Source organism: Cladophialophora immunda (genome assembly GCF_000835495.1).
Source record: "Cladophialophora immunda strain CBS 83496 unplaced genomic scaffold supercont1.1, whole genome shotgun sequence".
NCBI lineage: Eukaryota > Fungi > Ascomycota > Eurotiomycetes > Chaetothyriales > Herpotrichiellaceae > Cladophialophora > Cladophialophora immunda.
Window position 1 is genome coordinate 2,304,585 of NW_015622541.1, and position 20,572 is coordinate 2,325,156.

Genomic DNA, 20,572 nt, shown 5'->3' on the forward strand with positions numbered 1-20,572 from the left:
GTGAGAATACCAGCGCGTTACAAATCTAGGCTATATCTAATGTTCGCAGAGCATTATCCTCCTGGTGTTCTTCATTCCATATGTCCTTTTCCAAGCACCAATGACACTTTTGACTCGGAAAGTGGGTGCTCGTTTGTTTCTGTCCACAATCACCCTTCTCTGGGCAGGATTACTAGTGGTATGTCCGCAAGCAATCGGCCATTTTCCAGTCCGCTCACCTTCGAAACAGGGTATGGGCTTCGTGAAGGAATGGGACCAACTGGCCGGTTGTCGAGTCATCTTGGGGGCCCTGGAAGCGGGATATTTCCCCGGAGCCGTCTATCTTCTTACGTGCTGGTATTGCCGGTGTGAGTTCAACGACCCGTCTTCCTGCTGATACAGACATCCTGAATGGCCGCTTACACAGTCCCGCAGATGAGATTCAACAAAGAGTGGCTGTGTTTTACATTTTTGGATGTTTGTCCTCTGCGGCTGGCGGTATCCTCGCCTATGGCCTGATGCAAATCGGGGGAGCTGGGGGCCTGCGAGGCTGGCGTTGGATATTGATCGTCGAGGGTCTGGTAGGAAACGTCCCCTACCTTCCCTTTCCCTCCCCCTCCTTTTAAGTGTCATTCCTGTACTGACCATGTCTCCAGATCACAAGCGTGATTGCTTTGCTCAGCTACATTTTCCTTGTTGATTTCCCTGACATGGCCGCCAAGTCGTGGAATTTTTTGACTGATCGAGAGAGTATGCATGTCATCTGGCGGATCAACAAGGACCGTGAAGATGTGACCCCGGAGCCCTTCAATCTTACAAAGTATCTTGCGTGTGGCAAGGACTTAAAGATCTGGGCATTTGCAATGATCTTTTTGTAAGTGGTTCCATCTGTCCACTGGGCATGTTTTCCCCAACTGACTTCCAATCAAAAGGGTCACAAACGTGGTCAACTACTCGATCTTGTATTTCTTGCCCATTATCCTCAAAGACGGGATGGGTTTCAGCACTGCCGCTGCGCAGTGTCTAGTTGCTCCCCCGTACGCCTTTACGGCATTCTGGATGTATGTGACCTCGTGGGTTGGTGACCGATATCGAGTCCGAGGACCGATCATCGTTTTCAACTGCTTGGCTTGCATTATTGGTCTCCCAATCATGAGTCTGGCAAAAACCAGTGGTGTTCGCTATTTTGGCGTCTTTCTTGTCACCGCAGGGTCGAATTCAAATACACCATGCGCCGTGGCTTATCAAGCTAATAACATTCGTGGACAATGGAAGAGGGCGTTTTCCAGCGCCAGCTTGATTGCGGCGGGAGGGATCGGCGGCATAATCTCGAGTGTGGCATACAGGGCGCAAGATGCGCCTACCTATCGCCCTGGCATCTGGACATCATTTGCGTGAGTATCGCCTCCTGTCATCTCTGCCTCCGCACCTCTGACGTCTCTTCTAGGTTCAATTGTCTGAACGTTGCCGTTGTCGCGATCCTGACGTTGTACTTCCGTCGCTGCAATCGAAAGGCTGACGCCGGTAGTCTGGTCATCGAGGGGCTTGAGTCGTTTAGGTACACGATTTGAACCTCTTTCGCCTTGGAAGGTCAGTTTGGTCGTTCACAAGCGTCCACTGCGAGGGGGAGAAAGAAGACTTGGTGCCACTCTGTGCTGTGGGAATCATAATGCCCCAGAGCAAGATGGTATTTGAGGCACATGAAGGTGGTTGGATAGTTTGCCATTCGTTTGATGGTGTGACATGGGATGAGTGGAAAATCTATTACTGGATCTCTTAAAATCGTATTGTTGCAGCCCATGCAACTACAAGAAATACCTATTTTGTTTTCACCCAGTATGCGCATGCAGATCACAGCCCATTTACTGATCTCAAGATCCATGTCTTCGTGATCTGTCAAATCATGTCAACAATACCCAACAGTCACCATTTGTGTTACAGATTCAGGAGGTCAGACAGACCAACCCTTCATTTCCTCACCTTCGCCCAGGAAGCCACCACGTCTTCTCGGAGACGTAGCACGCCGGCCTCGAACTTCCCCAACGCATCTCGCCATACGAACTCGGGTATCGGAGAAGCCCATTGACACACATGGTTGCACTAGGCATGTAATCAATTGCGACTTTTGTGGCACGAACTCTCATTTACCGAGGCTCACAAACTTGGTATACAATCCCGCCTTCTTTCGCGGTCTTACCGGCCCACCAATGGCGTTCGAGCGGCAATTTGCTCGCCCCTTGTGGTTGGAGCTTTGTCTTTGGTAGCGATACAATGTCGTCAAAGTGGATGCCCAAGTTCGTGTGAAGCATGTTGAGATAATGCTTATGATTTGACAATCGGCTAAATGTCAGATATATCGGTTAAAGGCGCGTCATAGAAGGTAATGCCGAACTGTCTCTTGAACTTAGTAGGCTCAAGAGCTCTGGACGCTCGTTTAACTACTGTTGGAGAGGCACAGTGGATAATTGTCTGGCAAATGTGGAAAGGAGTGTCAACGGCGACAAGAAGCCTCCGAGTGGAGAAGGCCTGGACACGAACAGAAATGACTCTGGCGCAGTGCCCGGGTTCTTTTTGCGTGCCGATTTGACAGCATTGCCAACAAGTGGCCTCAGTAAATCAGCGATGTTGAATTTCAAGTGGACTCCTTGCTGAGAGGCTTGGGGTATTTACATTTTCACAAGTAATTGAATTGATGTACGACTCCTTCTCCGACGGACAACGCCCCGCTCTGGCTTTGACACGGCGACTTCAACCCATCTTCGCCTGTATTCTCAGGCTTATCGCGTCATGTTCTTTTCAAAGTGGCCACAATCACGATCCTCTAACCTGATCCTTATCTTGAGCAATGAGCTTCAAGGACGAGGTGAAGTCCTGGAGAAAATGCCAAAAGAGCTTCTCGCGCCATCCCTTCTTTTTCCAGTCGTTAGCAGGAAGAGGGAACAGATCAACTATTCCTCCAAGGAGGTCTGTATCATGTGCGTAAATGAAAAGGACGTGGTCATTTGCGTCTGCCTCTTGTACCTTTGAGATGGTGCGGATAGCCTCTGGAATATCAGTTCCCAGCTTGGGGTCGAAGAGTGACTGGTTTATCTCTCTTAATCTGTTTTTTTGAAGGTCTTCCAAGAGAGCGCCAGGACATACTTGCCTGGGAACGTCCAGCAGACTTTCGACGGCCATTCCTCCTGGGAGTGGGTTGTACTTGGAAGGTCTAACTTCGCCGCCATGGTGGCACAAGTCGCCGCCCATGAAGATGAAAGTGTCCGGGGCTTTGGTGGTGCGTGCAAGCCCTCCGAGGTGGCCAACTGAATGACCTGGTGTATCGAGGAGATAGAAGGAGCCGTCCCCAAAGAAGTCATGCGCTTTGAGCTGTCCCAGGAGCAAGCCGTCGTTGAAGTCAATCTCTCTCACTTTTCGACCCCTTCAGAAAATATTAACGCCTGTTGCCAACTGTGCGCAGGAGCAGAATGCCTAGAGAGAACATACTCGAAATCGGTGTCTCGCAGGAGCGAATTCTGATTAGACGGCCATCCTGGCAGATATTCTTTCACAAACCCTGGTCCAACCACGAGATCGGTGCGGGGTGGAAAAGTAGACGGGTCGCCCACATGGTCCCAATGGTGATGACTGGGAGCCCCGATCAGTACTAAAGCACCGTTTCCTATGATTGACCGAGGACATGAGCAGATTGAAATGATACGAACCTCCAGATAATGACGTTGATAGATTCGCGAGGAGTGCCAGCGTCTTCGATAATATCAGCCACTCCGCGCGTCGAGGTAATTTGCCATCCGTTGGTGCTTATCCTGTTGGAAACAATCGGTGCGTACTCTCTCCAATCGACGGAAATACCGAGGTCGAACAGGATCCGGCTGCCCGATGGATGCTCGATCAGAAAAGACCACGATGGGTGAATCGGCATTGTTAGAAATCCCTCCATTGGGGGTCTCATCAAAAAGTCGACTGAGGAATTTCCAATTCGCGAGGTCGTGTCGATTATCTTGACGGAGACTACCTCTCCGGGGGGCACCTCAAAGAGGTGGTTCCAAGAGCCCATTTTTGGAATTAGGTGGCCAGTGCAAGGAGCGTGGAGTGTCGGAACGAGTGAAAATAAAGTCTGAAAGATAATTATCTTAGAGGACTTATTTCTATACAGATGCTAGAGTAATGGTTCATACCGGGTAATATACCCAAGCTCCAGGTAGGAATGTATTGACCATAAAGACTTCAGAATCGGCCTTCCATTGACTCTGTCGTCCTAGGCCCGCTCAGTGCTCTTTTCTCTATCGTCTTGAATCGTCTCGCAAACAACTAAAATACTTTCGCATTTCGAGCTTGAGGTCATGAAGGCCCCCGAATCTGTCATGGTGCTGGCAAAATCTGGGGAGATCCATGCAATTCAGTATTCGGGTGACTAAGGGCTGTCCAAATGCGGTATAAATGCCACCGTGAATCTATAGGTCAAATGAAAGTGGGCCCTCTAATTCTACCGGCTTGGCAAGGCTAGAGAAGCATTGGAACGCCGGCCGCGGCTATGGACGAGCACGGACATGCACAACAAGGAAGTCTGAGTGAAGGATTACCGATATTTCTTTAAACCGAGCTTCATGCAGGTGAAGTTCCCAGTTTTCCAGACGTTGTGACTCAAGAGCTTCTAGCCGAGTCAGCGCTGCGCATGTGCTGAACCCCTTCAATGTCCATCTTGCTTGTGCCCCAGCACTGTCGGTGAGCTGTGCATCCGTCCAGAGTCTGGCCTGGTAAAATTCGACCGATACAGCATAGCACAATCGTCGAGGATCGGATCAAAACCGCTTTACGGGGGAAAAAGGCTCCCGGCTTGATCTTTGTGACCTCGGTATCGCTGACCAAACCATTGGAAAGTTGTAGGAAGCTGATTGTGCAGGCAATGTATTAGTCATGGTTGCACACCAAGCACTATGCACCAGGCGTTATCGACCAGTCTCTGAATCGCGCGGACAATTTCCTTGCAGAAGGATGGATCGCACAAAGGCGACGGGGTACTCGAGATTTTCGAGAAGCTCTGAGGTAAACTCAAGGTGGTGAGATATAGTTAAAGGCACAATGGCAACCGTCATCATTATATTATACTGGAAAAGCCCACTACATGTTTCAATTAGAGTGTGAGTGAGTGAACGGTTTTGAGCACACGTGGATCCCCTCCCTGACACATTCTGCACGCGTTGCGGTTCATTCTGTACAAAGGAAACCAACAGTCTTCTGGTCGGATCATGGACCTCCAGTAGCCACTCGTCCAGCAGCACACGGTCACCAGTCTCTAACTTTGGTTAGTTTCAGACGTAAGCCGTCTTTCGGCTTCACTGTGATCACTATCGCAGGGATTACTTTCGCCTCTGGCTCGGCCAGTGTCCATTCATACATGCCGATAAAGGCAGCCACCAGCGCCCTCAACTCGGCCCTGGCAAACTGCTGGCCGATGCAGTTACGGGGCCCGTGCAGAAATGTCATGAATGCGTAATTGGTCGAGGCGCCACCGGTCTGATTTGGTTTCCCGGTTTCCGGATCTATCCACCTCTCTGGTTTGAATTCGTGGGCATCGGGACCCCATAGCTCAGGAGAGTTGTTGGTCGCCCAGGGTGCCAATGTGAGTAATGTGTGTGTAGGGATGGGTTGGCCAAGGAGCGTGTTATCTTTCTTACTTTGACGCAACGTAGCCGGCACGGGTGGAAACAGGCGGAGTGTCTCTTGACAGACGCCGTTCAGCAGAGGCAGAGACTCGAGAATTGCATAAACATCGGAATGGGGACTTCTGCCAGGGGCAAAGCCGATAGGTAATGCGTCATGGACTTCTGCGCGAAGTCACGACTGAATATCCGGATGACGGCTGAGGAAGTATGTGATCCATGTAAATGTCGACGAGGTGGTTTCGTGGCTGTCAATCATGTCAGAAACTTGCTAATGCTATGACTACGACAACAGGGGCATAGCATGACATACCCAGCAGCGATGATGGTCAAAAGCTCATCAACCAGTTCATGGTCTGAGAAAACGTCCGCTTTGATCAGAGATGCGAGGACATCGACTGATTCGTCGTCTGCTTGTTTGATGCGCTCCCTTTTCTCGCGCACAAATTTACCGCATAGAGATCGTATCCCACTAACTGCATTGTAAATTGTACGAGAAGCTGACGGTAGGAGGACCTTCGTCCATCGATGACCGAATATCAGGATGGATGCAGCTACCATGCGTGTTCCCAGCGTAGGCGTAAACAAAGTCGCGTATAGTGTGGCCATTTTGTCGTCAGGGTTTTCCAATGTATTGAAGTCTCGACCTAAGCCCGCGACATCTATAATGTCCAGGGTAGCTCGTGGTACCCATCGCTCGATATCTGTAATACCAACGAGCTTTCCTTCGATGTTTGTCACAGTCTCTTGCGGATCGAAGATTTCATCTTCGATAGCTTTTGTCATCTTCATAGCCTTGTCCCAGAACAGGGGATAGAGGTCTTTTACGTGGCGGAAGCTGAAACTTGGTGTGGCGTATTTTCGCTGGAATTTGTGGTATTCGCCTTCGGCGACGACGAGCCCGTCCCCGAGACCCGTGCGTAGAAACTCCCTACTCCTCTCCGGTTTAGGGTAGTCATAAGGCTTATTGACCAAAATCTCAGCCAGTGCTTTGGGGCTCGTCACCAGAATTTGGTCCGAGTTGAATAGGTCTCGGAGACGGATGAGGCCGTCATTCGGAGTTTCCAGGCTGTACTTCAAGTACTCTTCTCCCCGGGTAGCTTTTAATCCAGTGAGGAAGTGACCAAGGATTGGAACGGCTCCCTAGGTTTCCACGCCTTCAGTTCGCGCGCAAAAAGTACGATCATGGGGCCTACGACTTACCTTTGGAGTAGGAAGGTGGCGAATGGGGCTGAGGGAATTTGGATATATAAAAACGACGTAGAGGCTGAATGCGAAGACGTCCAACGCCATAAATGCAGCGAATATGCTCATTGAACCATGTTGCGAAAATAGGTGAGACCAAATTGACCTGAACACAACGGCCTGTATGGTGGCCCCCAGCAGGAGGAGGAGTGGCTTAGGAACATCCAAAGCCATGTTTGCAGTAGCTATAGAACCAACAGAGTGGTCGACAAGTAAGGCCGGTGAAGAATACGTGTTCAATTTCAACTCACTGTGGTAGTATAATCAACATGTACAACACCACGGGCCGAGGTAAGTTAGGGGTAATACGAAATACGGCGCCATAGAACGAGGAGCGACCAGACGTAACCAGTTGGCTGGTTCGTGTTGTGCAGAGAGGTTTCGGCTGACGGTGTTGAGACACTGTCTAAGGATAGCCGGTGCCGAAGTCTAGGTGGACATGCCTCCTGTCTTCCGGCTTCACCTCTGCGCACGGTTTTCCTTGCTCACTTCATAAGCGTTCCCCTAAGCTTTGGGCAGTGTGGTTTTCGATACCGTATCGATGAGCCCGATACAATACCTAGTATAAATTAGATAGTATCGGTATTATAGGAATACTCTTAGCGTTCTCGTCCACCAAGACCCAGTTATATTGTACGGGGATCGAATTCGTTGGCATGCACGTGCAAGAGCGCACAGGGGCCTGTCCAGGGGCCGGTAGATGGGCGCGGTGCTCTGGTCGTGACGCTGTCTCGCTCGCCTGCTAACAACAACAACAACAAAACAAACAAACCAAACGCTGGAGGTCGGCGTGTAGTCGCTGTAGCAGAATCGATCGCAGGACGGTCTGCAGCACGTCGCAGGCACAATAACAAAGGACGAACAGAAGGTTTCGAGCACAACTAGCACTCTGTTCGCTATCTTGAAGTAATGCCGTCTTGATCTGTTGCTGTTACTTAAGGACTATCAAAACTATTGCCAACTCCGCCATTGGTAAAGCACCTTGTACAGTCACGTGACTATACAACTTGACCACCACGCCAGCCCATTACAATATATCGTCATGAATTCATGGAACTCCTAGTGAAATGGTCGGGGGGATCATAACGAGGTACTAGGAAAGTAATTATCTCCGTGGCCCATTCTAGAGATGGATTTATTCTCTCTTCTTTTCCCTGTTCGACACAGAAAATAGGCAACCACACTATCGGGCGAAAAGAACATCGAGCCCACTGCGGGTAAGAGCGACCCATAGTCATGTCTAGGAAGGGATTGGGCATTGACGCTCCGCACACACCGTGGACGTCGAGCACTTATGTGGCTATTATTGACTGGATAAAATAGGCGAACGTGACTGAGCCTCGCAGTTAGCCTCGCATTTTGCCTCTAGAGTCTAGACTCGCCTGCCTGACTATATCCTATCTCGATTTTTGGCTCCTACAGACCTTGTTATCGCAACAAAATTCTGGAGAGAGGCTGTTTGTGGAGAGAGCTTTTTGTTGAAAAATCTTTTTGAACCATCACAACGGGATAATTCGGTCGTGCAGCATACCAAATCTGAGAAACAGTCGTGGTAAGGCTTTACAAGGAGCGGTAAGGCTGAGACTCCTTATTGGTGCTGAAGGCTGCACGGTCGAAGTAGACCCCTGAGTAGGTTCCGAGCATTTTGACGCTACTTTAGATGTCAGGGACCGAGCTCTTTGTCTCTCGTCTTGTACTCCATAGTGCATCAAGCTAGCAATCTCAAGGACTCAGAACCCATCGAACATCACTAGACCGTTTTGGAACCCCTCAACACCCTTCTATCCGTCTCCGTCCCTGACACCAAACAGTCATCCATGAGACATATACGGTGCTCCTTAGGTCTCAGCCGAGTGACGGAAGAGTCGAAAGTTGCCAGGCAGCAGGCTTGGCTGAAATAAATGAGGGATTACAGCTGGGGAACTCTAGCCGAAGCCCAAAGGGAACCCTCTGAGCCCGAACTGGCTTCTGCGAATGGGCATCAGGCAGCACTGCTCGGGCGCGCTCCCCTGGCGCTCTCCCGTGCTCGGCCGGGCGTCGTGGGACTCACAGCAGAGTATGGGAGAGCGCAAGGGGAGCGCGCCCGAGCACTGGCCCCTCACCTCTTACGATCGGCTCTACTCGGCTCTCGGCTAGACATCTGTTTCAGACAGGCGTCAGGGAACGGGAACCCTGGCAGATTCCCTGCCCTTACGCTGCCGCCTACCTACTGCAAGTACCTAAAATTTCCTTGTACAGTCGTTGCAGGAAATGTGCCTGCAGTTCAGGTGGCTGGAGGCGGCCGGGTGTCGGTTGGGTAATAATAATAATATGTGGACGCTCATGGGCCGCAGCTTTTGACGCCGGGACGTGCACGTCAAAATCCTCTCCCTCCTTGCTCTCGGCCTTTCTCCTTTCCCTTTATTCCCTTGGCCGCCCTGGCCTCGACAACTGTCCACTTGTGTCGTTTCACATTTGTTCCAGCCCCCAGTTCTCTACCAGCTTCTCCACCATCCGTGTCTCCCCGCCTGTACGAGGTACCGCATTCTGATAGCTGGCGTTGCGTGGACGGGCTACTTCTGTTGCTTCTTTCCTTCCTTTTGTGCTCACAAAGGATACAGGATTTTTTCACGACCCTGCTATATCTCGATGTCACGCTCTTCCAGGAGATAAGGAGCACCTCGACCTATTTGGTTGCTAAGCCCAGTGGCTTCCTTGGCCTGTCCTTGTACGGGTAGCTAGGCGCAGCGCGTAGTGAATCAATGACATCCTTGTCACCTGGAGTCCATCTTAAGGCTGATACTACCATCCACCCTCTTCCTCGCAGTTGCCTTACTGTGCAGCAAACTGCTATTGACCCCTCTTCAGGCACCCATTTCGCCCCTTGCCATGCCTCGTCGTTTCTAGCTCTCCATCTCCCTCCCTAAGATAAAGCAGGCTTCCTACATTGGTCACCGCACCTGGTGTTATTACGAGTCACTTCCTGCTCGAGGCCTCATTATTGTCTTTTCTTTGTCTTCATATCAACAGTCCTGCTTCCATCCTCGATAGGAGACTCAAGTCATTGACAATCCTCCAGAATGAGTCTCCGCAAGCGTCGGGCTAGCGACGGTGGTCAGCCAACAGCCAAATATGCTCGTACCGAAACTACGGACTCTCGACTTGATCAGGTGAAAGGACTTCGCCTAATATATTATCATCGTTCTAATTTCCATGGTAGGAGACGACTGGATCTTCTGACTTTCCTGAGGTCCGTGGCGACTTCAAAATAGTGGTCAAACTTAGATCCACGTCCAAGGCTGCCCGCAACGACCCAAAACTCACACTGCCTCAACGTGAGCTATACCGAAAGATCCTCTCAGAACAGTCTAATGGAGGACCAGCTACTGCAAGACATCGCGCAGCAGCTTACTTTGCAGCCCGTCGTCTCAAACCATCTCACGACGAAGACGAATCCGAATCCGATAAGCAGTCAAAAACCACCAGTGAGAATGGCGATGCTGGCAATATTCACAAAAACTACTCCCTCGAAAGGGTACCCATGAGCATGGGAGAGACCGGGAAAGGTATCGATGAAGAAGAAAGTCAAGGAGACGATGTCGTGACTTGCCAGCATGGCGAGCAGATCGAAGGTGGTGCCGAACATGAAAGTGAGGACGACGACGAAATTGACGACGGCTACGATGAAAGTGACATGGACGTCGAAGATGACAGTAATGAAGACACTAGCGAGGACGAAGATCGCTCCGATTTTGATCCAGATTATGAGTTCGAGTGGCTAGAACCAATCGTTGTCGAAGCAATTCCTACTGCAAACCTAGACGAACACGGCGAGCCGATGAGGGTTGCATACTGCGATGCGAAGTTGATTAGAAGAGGCCAAATCCGGGATGATTTCTATGGACAGATGGAGCCACCTTCAAACGAGACATCAATGCTCGCGCTTGACCTGTTCGACCGGTATGGTCGACTGAGATCTGAGTTCAAAACCCACCCGGTCATCAAGGGAACTGGTGTCTGGGGTCAGGAACTGGATCACGGGGATATACTCCTCATTGAAGAAGTCTTTGTCAACAAAGACTACCGCAGACAAGGACTTGGTCGAAGAATGATTGAGTCACTGTTGACACGGGCCTGGGAGAAGACGTGGTCTTTCTTTGCTTTCGTCTGGCCAACCTTCTTGAGATTGAACGACCTCCGCCGAGAATGGGACAGCTTACCAGACGATGCGGAAAGACGTAAATTGGAAGAACGCGAACATGACCGGGCTACCATGTTTTACAGGTCTTTAGGATTTCGAAGGGTGGGATCCACCATCTGGTTTGCGTTGGCTCCCAACAACGATCATCCCTCTCACCAGCTTGCCTCAATAGAGGACTTCAACCCCCCAAAGCCGCCTTCAACCTCTCTCCATTCCCTCTTGGCCCCATTACAGCAGATTGCCGACCCTCCTCCGTCCCCTCTCGTCCGAATATTGAACCCGCAGCCTCGCGAATCCCCAGACTTTCTTGACGTGCTCCAGAACTGTATGCAAGAAAATGGCTCAGCTGACGCCTGCTGGACGAGTAAGGATAAGCATGGCAATACAGTCCTTCATCTGACTGCGTCAATATTCAACGTTGCGTGCGTGGAATGGGTTTTGAAGCAAGATTTCGGAGCTCGGCTTCTTGAAATGCGCAACAATCGGGGCGAAACCCCTCTGGAATTAGTGCAATTCAAACTTGAAAGACTCCGCACGCAGAAGGTTGTCAATCAATTGACCATACCTGTCTCCGACCGATTCGAAGGACATAATGATGATGCTGTCCGTTGTTTGGTCTTGCTGAAAGGACTGGAGTCTGTGGAGTCTCTCGGAGAGCTCCACGATCCGGATGCCTTGCAGCGAATAGTTGGCGGATGCACGTGCGGACAATGTCTGGGGGGTTTTTTGAGTCCTAGGATGTCGCACGCTCTCCTATGTCAGGCTCACCTCGGATACGATATGATGAATGGTGACCTAGATCAGTTGCCCGGGCTAGACTGGGTCGAAGATTGGGAGAATTATCTCGGTTACTTGCCTTCGAAGGTGCTGGACAACCTCACTACGAACAAGTCCATGCGTCAGGGCTTTGTGAATCTCTGGCTGCACGTTGGGACCTGTCTGGAGAAGGGGGCCGTGCCTAACACATCCAATGTGTTGGACGTTGTTAGATCTGCTCGCGAGTGGCCTCCTGCTACCAGAAATTTTCTTCAAAGAGGAGGCACCGTGGAGTCAGTGTTTCTGGCGATATGTAGAGAGGCCATCAAGGAGGACAAGTGGACGGGAGGTGGGGAGTACCAGGAGATAATTGGCGAGGAAATTGGAAACCTACCTGAGTGTAGGAATGACTGTGAGTTTGGCTATGTTAGTGGTATGTGCGGTTACAGGCGTATTTGTCTCAGACCGACAGTGGATATGATGGGCAATCGTCTTGACGAGGACGGAAACATTATCGATTCGGGACTGTAGCTGATCCGCAAGCCGGTATGCCAGCCACTTTTGGAAAATATTGTCAACCAGACCACGTAGTAATTGGGAGGTGCCGAAGTGTCCGTCAGCGCCGGCGAAGAAGAGCAGTCAAGAGCACTCCCTGAAGATGACTGCCTCAAGATGTGAAAACCTAGTTAGCGATGGAGGCACTGATGAGCGGCTGCGCATCCCGTGGTGGCAGCTAGGGAGCCCTTCGTAGAACTCCCCCCCCCCCCCAATTGGCTTGTGACGTCCCGCCGATCAGACTTGGTTTGCATGGGCAAGGGAAACGGAACTTTTGCTTGCCGCTGGTCGTAGCGGCGGGCTCATGTTCAGCAAGCTTGGTTCACGCCGCGCGTGCTGTCACAATCACGAACTGGGGTACCGAGGTGCATGGTGGCGTCGTGCCGTTGTTATACCATTGTGGTACCAAGCCATGTTAAGTGGCAGTGAAGCGCCTTGCTGGGCGGTGGCTCGCGGTGTGGTCCAGGCAACAGTCTGGGTTGCCTACAGTACCGTGCTGCGACAGAATCCTGGTGGATTCTTATCGTGCTTTGGCAGAGGGGACTCCCAAAATCGAGGCGCGAGACTGGCTCTGCCGCCCTGGTACTGTGAATCTGCCACCATATATCTCTCATGGCAGATGCAAAGCCAGACTTCTGAACCGAAGATAGTATGTGTCTAGAACAACGGCAATTACTTCAAACGCACCCAACACACCACGATGGATGTGCTCAATTCAGACATCGCCCTAGGTACCTGCGAAGAGGAGCCGCCGCCTGTCAGCAACTACGTCGTCGCCGTAGATTTCGTCACTGCATTCTCATACGTGGCTTTCGTGAGCCACACCCACGAACACTAGCGATAGTACATTGCCTTGAATTATATCGAGCTGGTTGGCGACTATCTAGATTGGGTCGACACCAATGCGCAGATACGAGACGTGCCGACAGAGCTTTGGTACCCAAACCCAGGCCATCAGACAGATGGAACCAACAGCTTTGTGATTGAGGAGCAGATGGCGGACCAGGTGCAATATTCCAAAACAGGCGATGATGGCAATTCATTGTAGTCGGATTCAGAATCTGAGTCCAGCACGTACCATCGCGAGGCACCGAAGCCCCCGACGTCTACCCATACAACTCCAGAGTTGTTTTGGGGATACAGCGTGGCTCATCAGCTGGACATCGCCGAAGCGTTCGACAGCTCCAAACGTGTTGGTCGGTTTAAGCTCTTGCTTCACGATGGGCCGGAATCTGCGAAGGCAAGGGCACTCCTAGAAGAGGCATGTGTCATGTTGAGGAAGAACGGGCTGATCGAGGACGACACTGATCTGATCGCTCATTATCTTGAGCAGCTTTTCAGGCATACTCGCTCGAGATTGGTGGAGGACGGGTACACAGAGGATTCAAAGGTTGAGTTTGTGCTTTGCATCCCTGCAATTTGGAAAGCGTGTGCCTCGAGGAAGATGCAAGCTGCCATGGCACAAGCGATTCGAAGATCCAACTTTGGGAAGCCTCAAAACAAGAGCATCGACAACTTGTTTATTGTTTCAGAGCCACAAGCTGCTGCAACAGCGGCTGTACAGAGTAACAAGGCCCACTTCAGAGTAGGTCCCGACCCGAGATAGTCTATCACGCGTTATGCGAACTCATGCGCCTTAGGCTGGGGAAACGGTTCTCATTCTCGACGCTGGCGGAGCAACGGTAGACGCAGCGACATACACCGTTGGCAATACGGTGCCTCTACGCTTCGAGAAAGAAGTGGTTGAACTTGGAGATCTGTCAGGGTATGGATCGGGTATCCTGGGCCAACAAGATGCAGGTGCACTTTGTGGATCAACCTGCATCAACGAACGATACGAAGAGGTGTTGGTCGAAAAGCTCAATGAGCACTATCTGTGGCAGGAAGGGTGATAGATCCCGATTCATTGACCGCTTAGTTATTGCGTTTGAAAGGATCCACAAGAAGAAGTTGGACGAGATGTTCTCCGACAACATCACTTGGTATCATATCCCAGTGCCGGGTCTTCGGGCCAACCAGAGAAAGAACTTCCTAACCAACAGACTCTGCCTTCGGCGGTGAGCAGGAACTTGAACCGTCTTGGAAAAGCCCGGCATCTCACAGATCTACAGAAGCGAGACCAAGGAGCTCTTCAGAGACTCTGCGGAAAAGTGGTGGAGGTGATGGAGAAATAGATCAGAGCCGCTAGGAGCAAGGAGAGGGATTCACGCTTTGTTACGGTATAGTCGGTGTCGGCCACAGGAAGCCTAACTGCTAATGATTGAACAGCAAGTGGTTTTAATGGGAGGCTACGGCTGGTCACGCTCCCTTGCGGCCCACCTGGAAAGCGTTCTCGCAAAGGACGCTACGTACGACGGGATCGAGCTGAAATACCTAACTTCAGAACTGGCTGGGTCTGGATTAACGGATCACACAAGGAGCCGAGGCGATTGGAGAAGTATCATGCGATGTATCCCACTTGAAGAACACGGATATGGCGAAAATGACGCCTGCGGCTGGTCGGGGCAGGTTTCCGTACTGGAAGGTCTTCGCAAGGCTGTTTGTCATTGTCGATGGGCGAAATATGCGCTATGAAGTGCGACTACGGAACGAGGGCACAGACCTGGCACCGAAAGCCGTGGGCCAAGAGAGCCTGGCTCCCGCGTTTCTGCCAGGCACCGCATAGCCTTAGCCATAACCCCGAAGCAGTAAACAGGCTCATCCGTCAGGCCTGTTTGCCGAAAGATCTGTGTCCATTAGTAGGGCAGTATGGTGGAGCAGAGGAGCCACTTCTAACATCATTGAGTTAGTCCGACACGCTTGGAGGTATCACGGATGTAGGGTCTTTTCATTGCCACGTAACTCCGGGGCGCCTTAGGGCTCGCCAAGCCCGTGCTCAGGATGGCACAGCCACACCTCAGAATGACCGAATCATGGCTGATGTCGCCGTGAGGCTGTGTTCACGGCCTGCCCACCAGATACTTGCGCCTTACCCTGCGTGCGAACAAGGCGCAGCCTGATGAAGCGACATAGGCAAGATGGGGACTGCAGTGATCATCGTAATTGTGAACTTCTTCCCTTGTTCCATAATCTAGTGTGCACGACGCGTAAGGTCGTTGCACACCATTTCTGCTCAGCTTGCCGTCACGGCGGCCGCAGGGTCGACCAAACCCTCACTATGCGCTTCCTACAAGTCACTGACGGTGGAGAGTTGAGCCTCACCGAGGACCTGGGCGAATCTTCTACACCCTACGCCGTCTTATCCCATACGTGGGGCCACAAGAACGACGAAGTCAGCTTCCATGACGTTGAGAACAGGACAGAAAAGACAGAAAAGACAGTAAAGAGCAAGGCTGGATACACGAAAGTGTCATTTGGAATCAGGCAAGCACGAGTCGATGGGATAGACCTTTTCTGGGTGGATACTTGCTGCATCGACCAGAACAGTTCCGCGGAGCTGACAGAAGCCATCAACTCTATGTTTCGATGGTATCAAAAGGCGGCCAAATGCTATGTCTATCTCTCGGATGTACGTGTGGACCCGAACCTCCAATCGTCTACGAGCCGTTCCTGGGAACCTGCCTTTCGATCCAGTCGGTGGTGGAGGCGTGGATGGACACTACAAGAGCTCCTGGCGCCGACTGTAGTTGAATTTTACTCCGTGGAGGGTATACGGTTAGGGAGCAAAGAGACGCTAGAAGCGCTTATCAACGAGATTACCGAAATTCCACTATCGGCTCTGCGGGGCGCGACCTTGGACACATTTACCGTGGATCAACGCCTTCAATGGGCTAAAGGTCGCCGTACGAAGAGATGCGAAGACGAAGCTTACTGTCTTCTGGGAATCTTTGGCGTCTTCATGCCTCCAATATATGGGGAAGGCGACGACAATGCATATAGGAGGCTATTGGATGAGATCGACAGAGCTTCGCGGAACCAGTACAATGGCCGCTTGGGCCCTTACGTGCTTACGACACGGCCAGAGCAGACGAGAACGGCACCCGTCTTCGGCAACAATCTGTTGCCGCTTGGACTTCCCATGGGATCTGGTGTCGACCAGAGAAATAATGCCTTTGCAGCGCTTAAGAAACGAAGTCCGCAGCATCTTTCTTGTGAGGTGGACAAGTACTGGAACTATTTCAAGAAATACAACTACGACAAGGCTCTTTCTCGCGCATCCATTGCAGCCACAGGATCCTGGAACTGGTTCACCAGCCACGCTGATTTCTGCAAGTGGTCATCGTCAGCAGTCAGACCAGTAAAGGATCCTCCGCAATTCTTCTGGGTGATCGGGTCGACCGGGACAGGAAAATCGGCCCTAGCCGCTTACACGATTGAAATCCTGCGAAAGAGGCAGCCCACGTCGTCGAACGGCACACCTCTAGTCCTATACAGCTTACATGAAGTGCCCAACAACCAAAATAGTAGCCAGATGATCTGTGTCTTGATTCACCAAATCTTGGAATGGCATCCAAGTCTACGAGAAGCAGCATACCTGAGGGACATGGGTGCATTTGGTCATCTCACATATCATTGGAACCGACCAACGACACATCTTTGGCCCTTGTTGAAAAGTCTTCTCACGCAAGCTCTGAATCATGTGGACACAATATTCATCGTGTTGGACGAGGTTTACAGACTAGATTTTGAGCCTCAGAAAGAGTTCATCGAGCAGCTAAGATCCTGCGAAGGCGATATCCGAATTCTGCTTTCCTGGAGGCCATCCAGCGGACGACATTCTTCGGACGACACACTTCTCGCCGAAGGCAAACCAAACGCGGTGATTCTGGATCTTGAAGACGACCAGTGTGCGATGTCCGGTATTGACAGTGACCTAGATCATTATGTGAGAGTTGAGCTACAATCAGCAGCCTTCGAACATTTCTCAGAGGCTGTCAAAGTTCAGACATTGAAAAGCCTTAGACAATCAGCTGGCTTCACCTTCCTAACGACTAGCCTTACCCTCGCCTGGCTGTCAATGGCTCAATCGAAAGACACAGATCAAATTCTGGCGCAGCTCTCATGCTTTCCAGTCGACATTGAAGAAATTTACAAGAGGCTTCTAGACGGATTGCGACATATCTGTGACGATACTAGCGTCATTCCAGAAGTTCTTAAAGCCCTGATGTTTGGGTTTGAGTCTTACACCCTTGCAGAGATGACCGCCGTCGTCGACTGGTTTCGCTACGATGCTGGGCATCGCATCTCCCCGAAAGACCTGCGCTTTGCTCTCGGTCATTGTCGTCCCCTGATTACTCTGAGAGGCAAGACTGAGAGAATCCAATTCTGCCATCGCTCTGCTAGATCCTTTTTGCTGTCATATCTCTCTGCTCTTTCCCCTCAAGATTCGTTCTCTATGAACAGCAAATACAGTCACCAACAGCTAGCAAGCATGTGTCTCTCAATCATGGTATCAATGAAGCACGTGAAATGGCCACCTAAGCGACTTTACTACGGCGATCTCCTACAGCCTATTTTCAACCAAAAGCTCCTTTCAGGGTATGCCTTCCGTCATTGGTATCGACATCTGCACGCAGCTTGCCAATCAAAAACATTTGGGGATCTTTCACGGGAGCTTGTTGAAAACGTCCGACAATTCAGTAGGCTTTGGATGGAGCCTGACACCGACACCGAGAGCCTTCGTCATGTGATTATCAACCTCGGCGAAGTGTCTGGCGCTGAAGATTTTCAACGCAAACTGCATCGATTTGAACTGTTCTGCGCCCTAGGTCTCACATCATTCGTCCAGGCCATATTGGATAGCAAAGTCAAAATCATTAACATACCTGTGTTCAAGAAGCGTTTCGAGAAGGCCCTAGCCCTTTCAATCAAGCATGGCCACCTAGAGACCGCTAAGATGCTCATCAAGCGTTATAAAATCACGTGTTTGGATGGCCCGGCTTACAATGGCCTTCTCCTGGCCACTGCTCGGCTGGGTATGCGTGAACTCATGGAGCTGGTCCTAAAATTGCGCAAACGTGAACCCATGGAGGTCAATATGGCCCACGGAGCCGCCGTCCTCACAGGTAACCGGGACGTTTATCAGGCTCTGTCCAAGGGCAAAGCTTTTCAAGGTCAAGGAAGGTGGGGAGAAACAATTCTCCATGCTCTATTCTCAGAAAGGTCCACAAATCTAAGTGGCACAGACTTGTCAGACGCCGCTCGAGTGAGAATGCTCGTCACGCAACAAGGCATCGACCCCAACGTGAAAGAACAATCAATGGGGAATACCGCGTTGCATCTGGCTTGTTGGAATGGGTTTGGTCCAGTTGCTGTAGATGAACTCATCGCCGCTGGTGCCAACACCCTGAGCCAGAACAAGTTCGGCTGGACTCCATTGCATCTGTGCGTTCGGTACGGCCGGTTTGAGACGACAGAACTGCTGATTAAAAAGGGAGGAAGAGCGCTTGTTGAAAAGCTGACAAGAAACCGCAACTCGGCGCTTCACTGGGCTACGGAGACCATGTCTGCGAACACCTGTTTTGACAGTCTATGTTGCCCTGTTCTCTACCAAAGGGAGATCTATGAAGAACAACGCATTAGATCGGTGAAGCTGCTCCTTGAGAATGGAGCGAATCACCTCCTCATGAACGCGAGAGGAGAGCCTGCGGGACGGAAGGCTCTCTCTGGACCCTCGGGTCAAGCACTCCTGAAGAGTATACAAGCATTTAGCAACATTGAGAGGGTCTCAACTCATGCACAGCTGTCCGACTCGGAGACCGTAGGGGAGAGGTCGCCGGGTGAATGGGAACCGTCTCCTCTCATGACCTCTGAGTCGGACAGTGACATCCTCACAGATACTGCTCGTAGCTGGAGCGTAGCTGGAGCATAGCTGGAGGCTGAAACGGGGAGCGGTGCATCGCTGAATTTTCCCTTCTCAGCACAACAGAAAGCGCCGGAGTCTGGATTTCACGACGGCTCTAAATAGGCCTGAAACGGCCACAGGTGATGGATATAGGAGACAGTCTACATAGTAAGGATTCTGACGATGGATATAGCAGGGAATCTCAAGGGCTGGGCTTACGACAGTCCGGTGAATTCATGGTCCTCCGTATACAGCCTAGAACTACACACAGTACAGCCTCATGGCCTGACAAGCACTCCCCAAACACTGCTCAGAGCTCCTTCTAATCGAGGCGGACGCTGCACCGCCCCCCCCCCCCCCCAAACCAAAAAAAGGAAACGCACAAGCGATGCATCCAAGTCTCATATTATTCTATCCCGATTTGATTGGATTTGACGAGTTGCAAGAAGCCATTTTCTGGGCTGTACGGGCCGAGGCCCCGAGTGTTGCGTCCGTAGGCACTAACCAATGGCTTGGATGAAGGAATCAGCAAACCCATCCAACGCGTCACCACACGGATGGTAGGATCGAAAGTTTCCAGGCAGCAGGCTTGGCCGAAACGAATGAGGGGGACGGCTGGACAAGTGTAGCCGAGGGCCCAAAGGGGATCCTCTGAGCCCGAACCGGCCTCTGCGGATGGGCATCAGGGCAGCGCTCCCTGTGGCTCGTCTAGTGCTCGGGCGTGCCCCTCCAGTGCTCCCCGTACTCTGCCGTGGCTCCCTCGATGCTCCGTCACGTGCCCAATTAAAACGGCCTAGCTCCCTTTCCCAAACGAAAATGGTAATGGACGAGGCGCTGTTTGGGGCATATAATATATATGTATACATATCATCCCCAAATCGTCGTCCCTCGCACCTATCCGGCTGACTCATCCCCGGCCGCTTTGCTCTTCCGCTAACGACTATTTAGTCGACTTACTCCCCCGTCCGCTCTCTTCTGCTCCCTTCTTCTCTTTCGCGCTCCCCTTCCACTTTCTCCTACTCGCCCACGGCTCTAGCCCGCTCCTGCCGTTCTCCCTCTCTCTCTTACGGGCTAGTGAGGCTCCCATTCGGGCTCCAGTCTCCCAGGCGCTAATGTTGCGCACATCTAGCCTGGTAGTAACTCTACCCGATCACATCGACAAGGGCCAGTTTCGGCCCTGATGTAAAGTTGGATCCTAGAGAGGATACCCTACTTTGTCGCTACTGGACGGGGTCAAACGAATCCCCCAGTTCTGTAGGGCTACGCTTCTCTTCCTCTCTTCCTCTCACTGTCTTCTCTTCCTCTTCCTCTCTCGGTCCTCATATTTTCCCCTGCCCTCCCTCTACTTCTCGTGCGAATCCCTCCTTGTTCGCGTTTCGTCGTACTTTAACCCTCCCTCCCCAGTCGTCTTCT

At 51.4% G+C, this 20,572-nt stretch overlaps 3 protein-coding genes across 3 annotated transcripts; 2 read left to right on the forward strand and 1 right to left on the reverse strand.

Moving 5' to 3' along the window:
- Positions 1-2,790: 2,790 nt before the first annotated feature.
- Positions 2,791-4,033, reverse strand: PV07_00691 (uncharacterized protein; the record flags this gene model as incomplete). Its single annotated transcript, XM_016387164.1, has 3 exons — positions 2,791-3,397; positions 3,463-3,603; positions 3,681-4,033. 3 exons carry the CDS (start codon positions 4,031-4,033, stop codon positions 2,791-2,793), a joined length of 1,101 nt encoding a protein of 366 aa, XP_016254092.1.
- A 5,910-nt stretch (positions 4,034-9,943) lies between these two features.
- On the forward strand, positions 9,944-12,351 carry PV07_00692 (uncharacterized protein; the record flags this gene model as incomplete). The annotated part of the gene is made up of 2 exons (XM_016387165.1): positions 9,944-10,033; positions 10,084-12,351. 2 exons carry the CDS (start codon positions 9,944-9,946, stop codon positions 12,349-12,351), a joined length of 2,358 nt encoding a protein of 785 aa, XP_016254093.1.
- Positions 12,352-15,450: 3,099 nt separating this feature from the next.
- PV07_00693 (uncharacterized protein) lies at positions 15,451-19,421 on the forward strand. Its single transcript, XM_016387166.1, has one exon. The coding sequence runs from the start codon at positions 15,533-15,535 to the stop codon at positions 19,184-19,186; it is 3,654 nt and encodes a 1,217-aa protein (XP_016254094.1). The 5' UTR covers positions 15,451-15,532; the 3' UTR covers positions 19,187-19,421.
- Positions 19,422-20,572: the final 1,151 nt, after the last annotated feature.

Bases quoted from the DNA above. Each gene is read 5' to 3' on its own strand.
- PV07_00693 (XM_016387166.1), top strand. From the start codon at position 15,533: ATGCGCTTCCTACAAGTCACTGACGGTGGAGAGTTGAGCCTCACCGAG.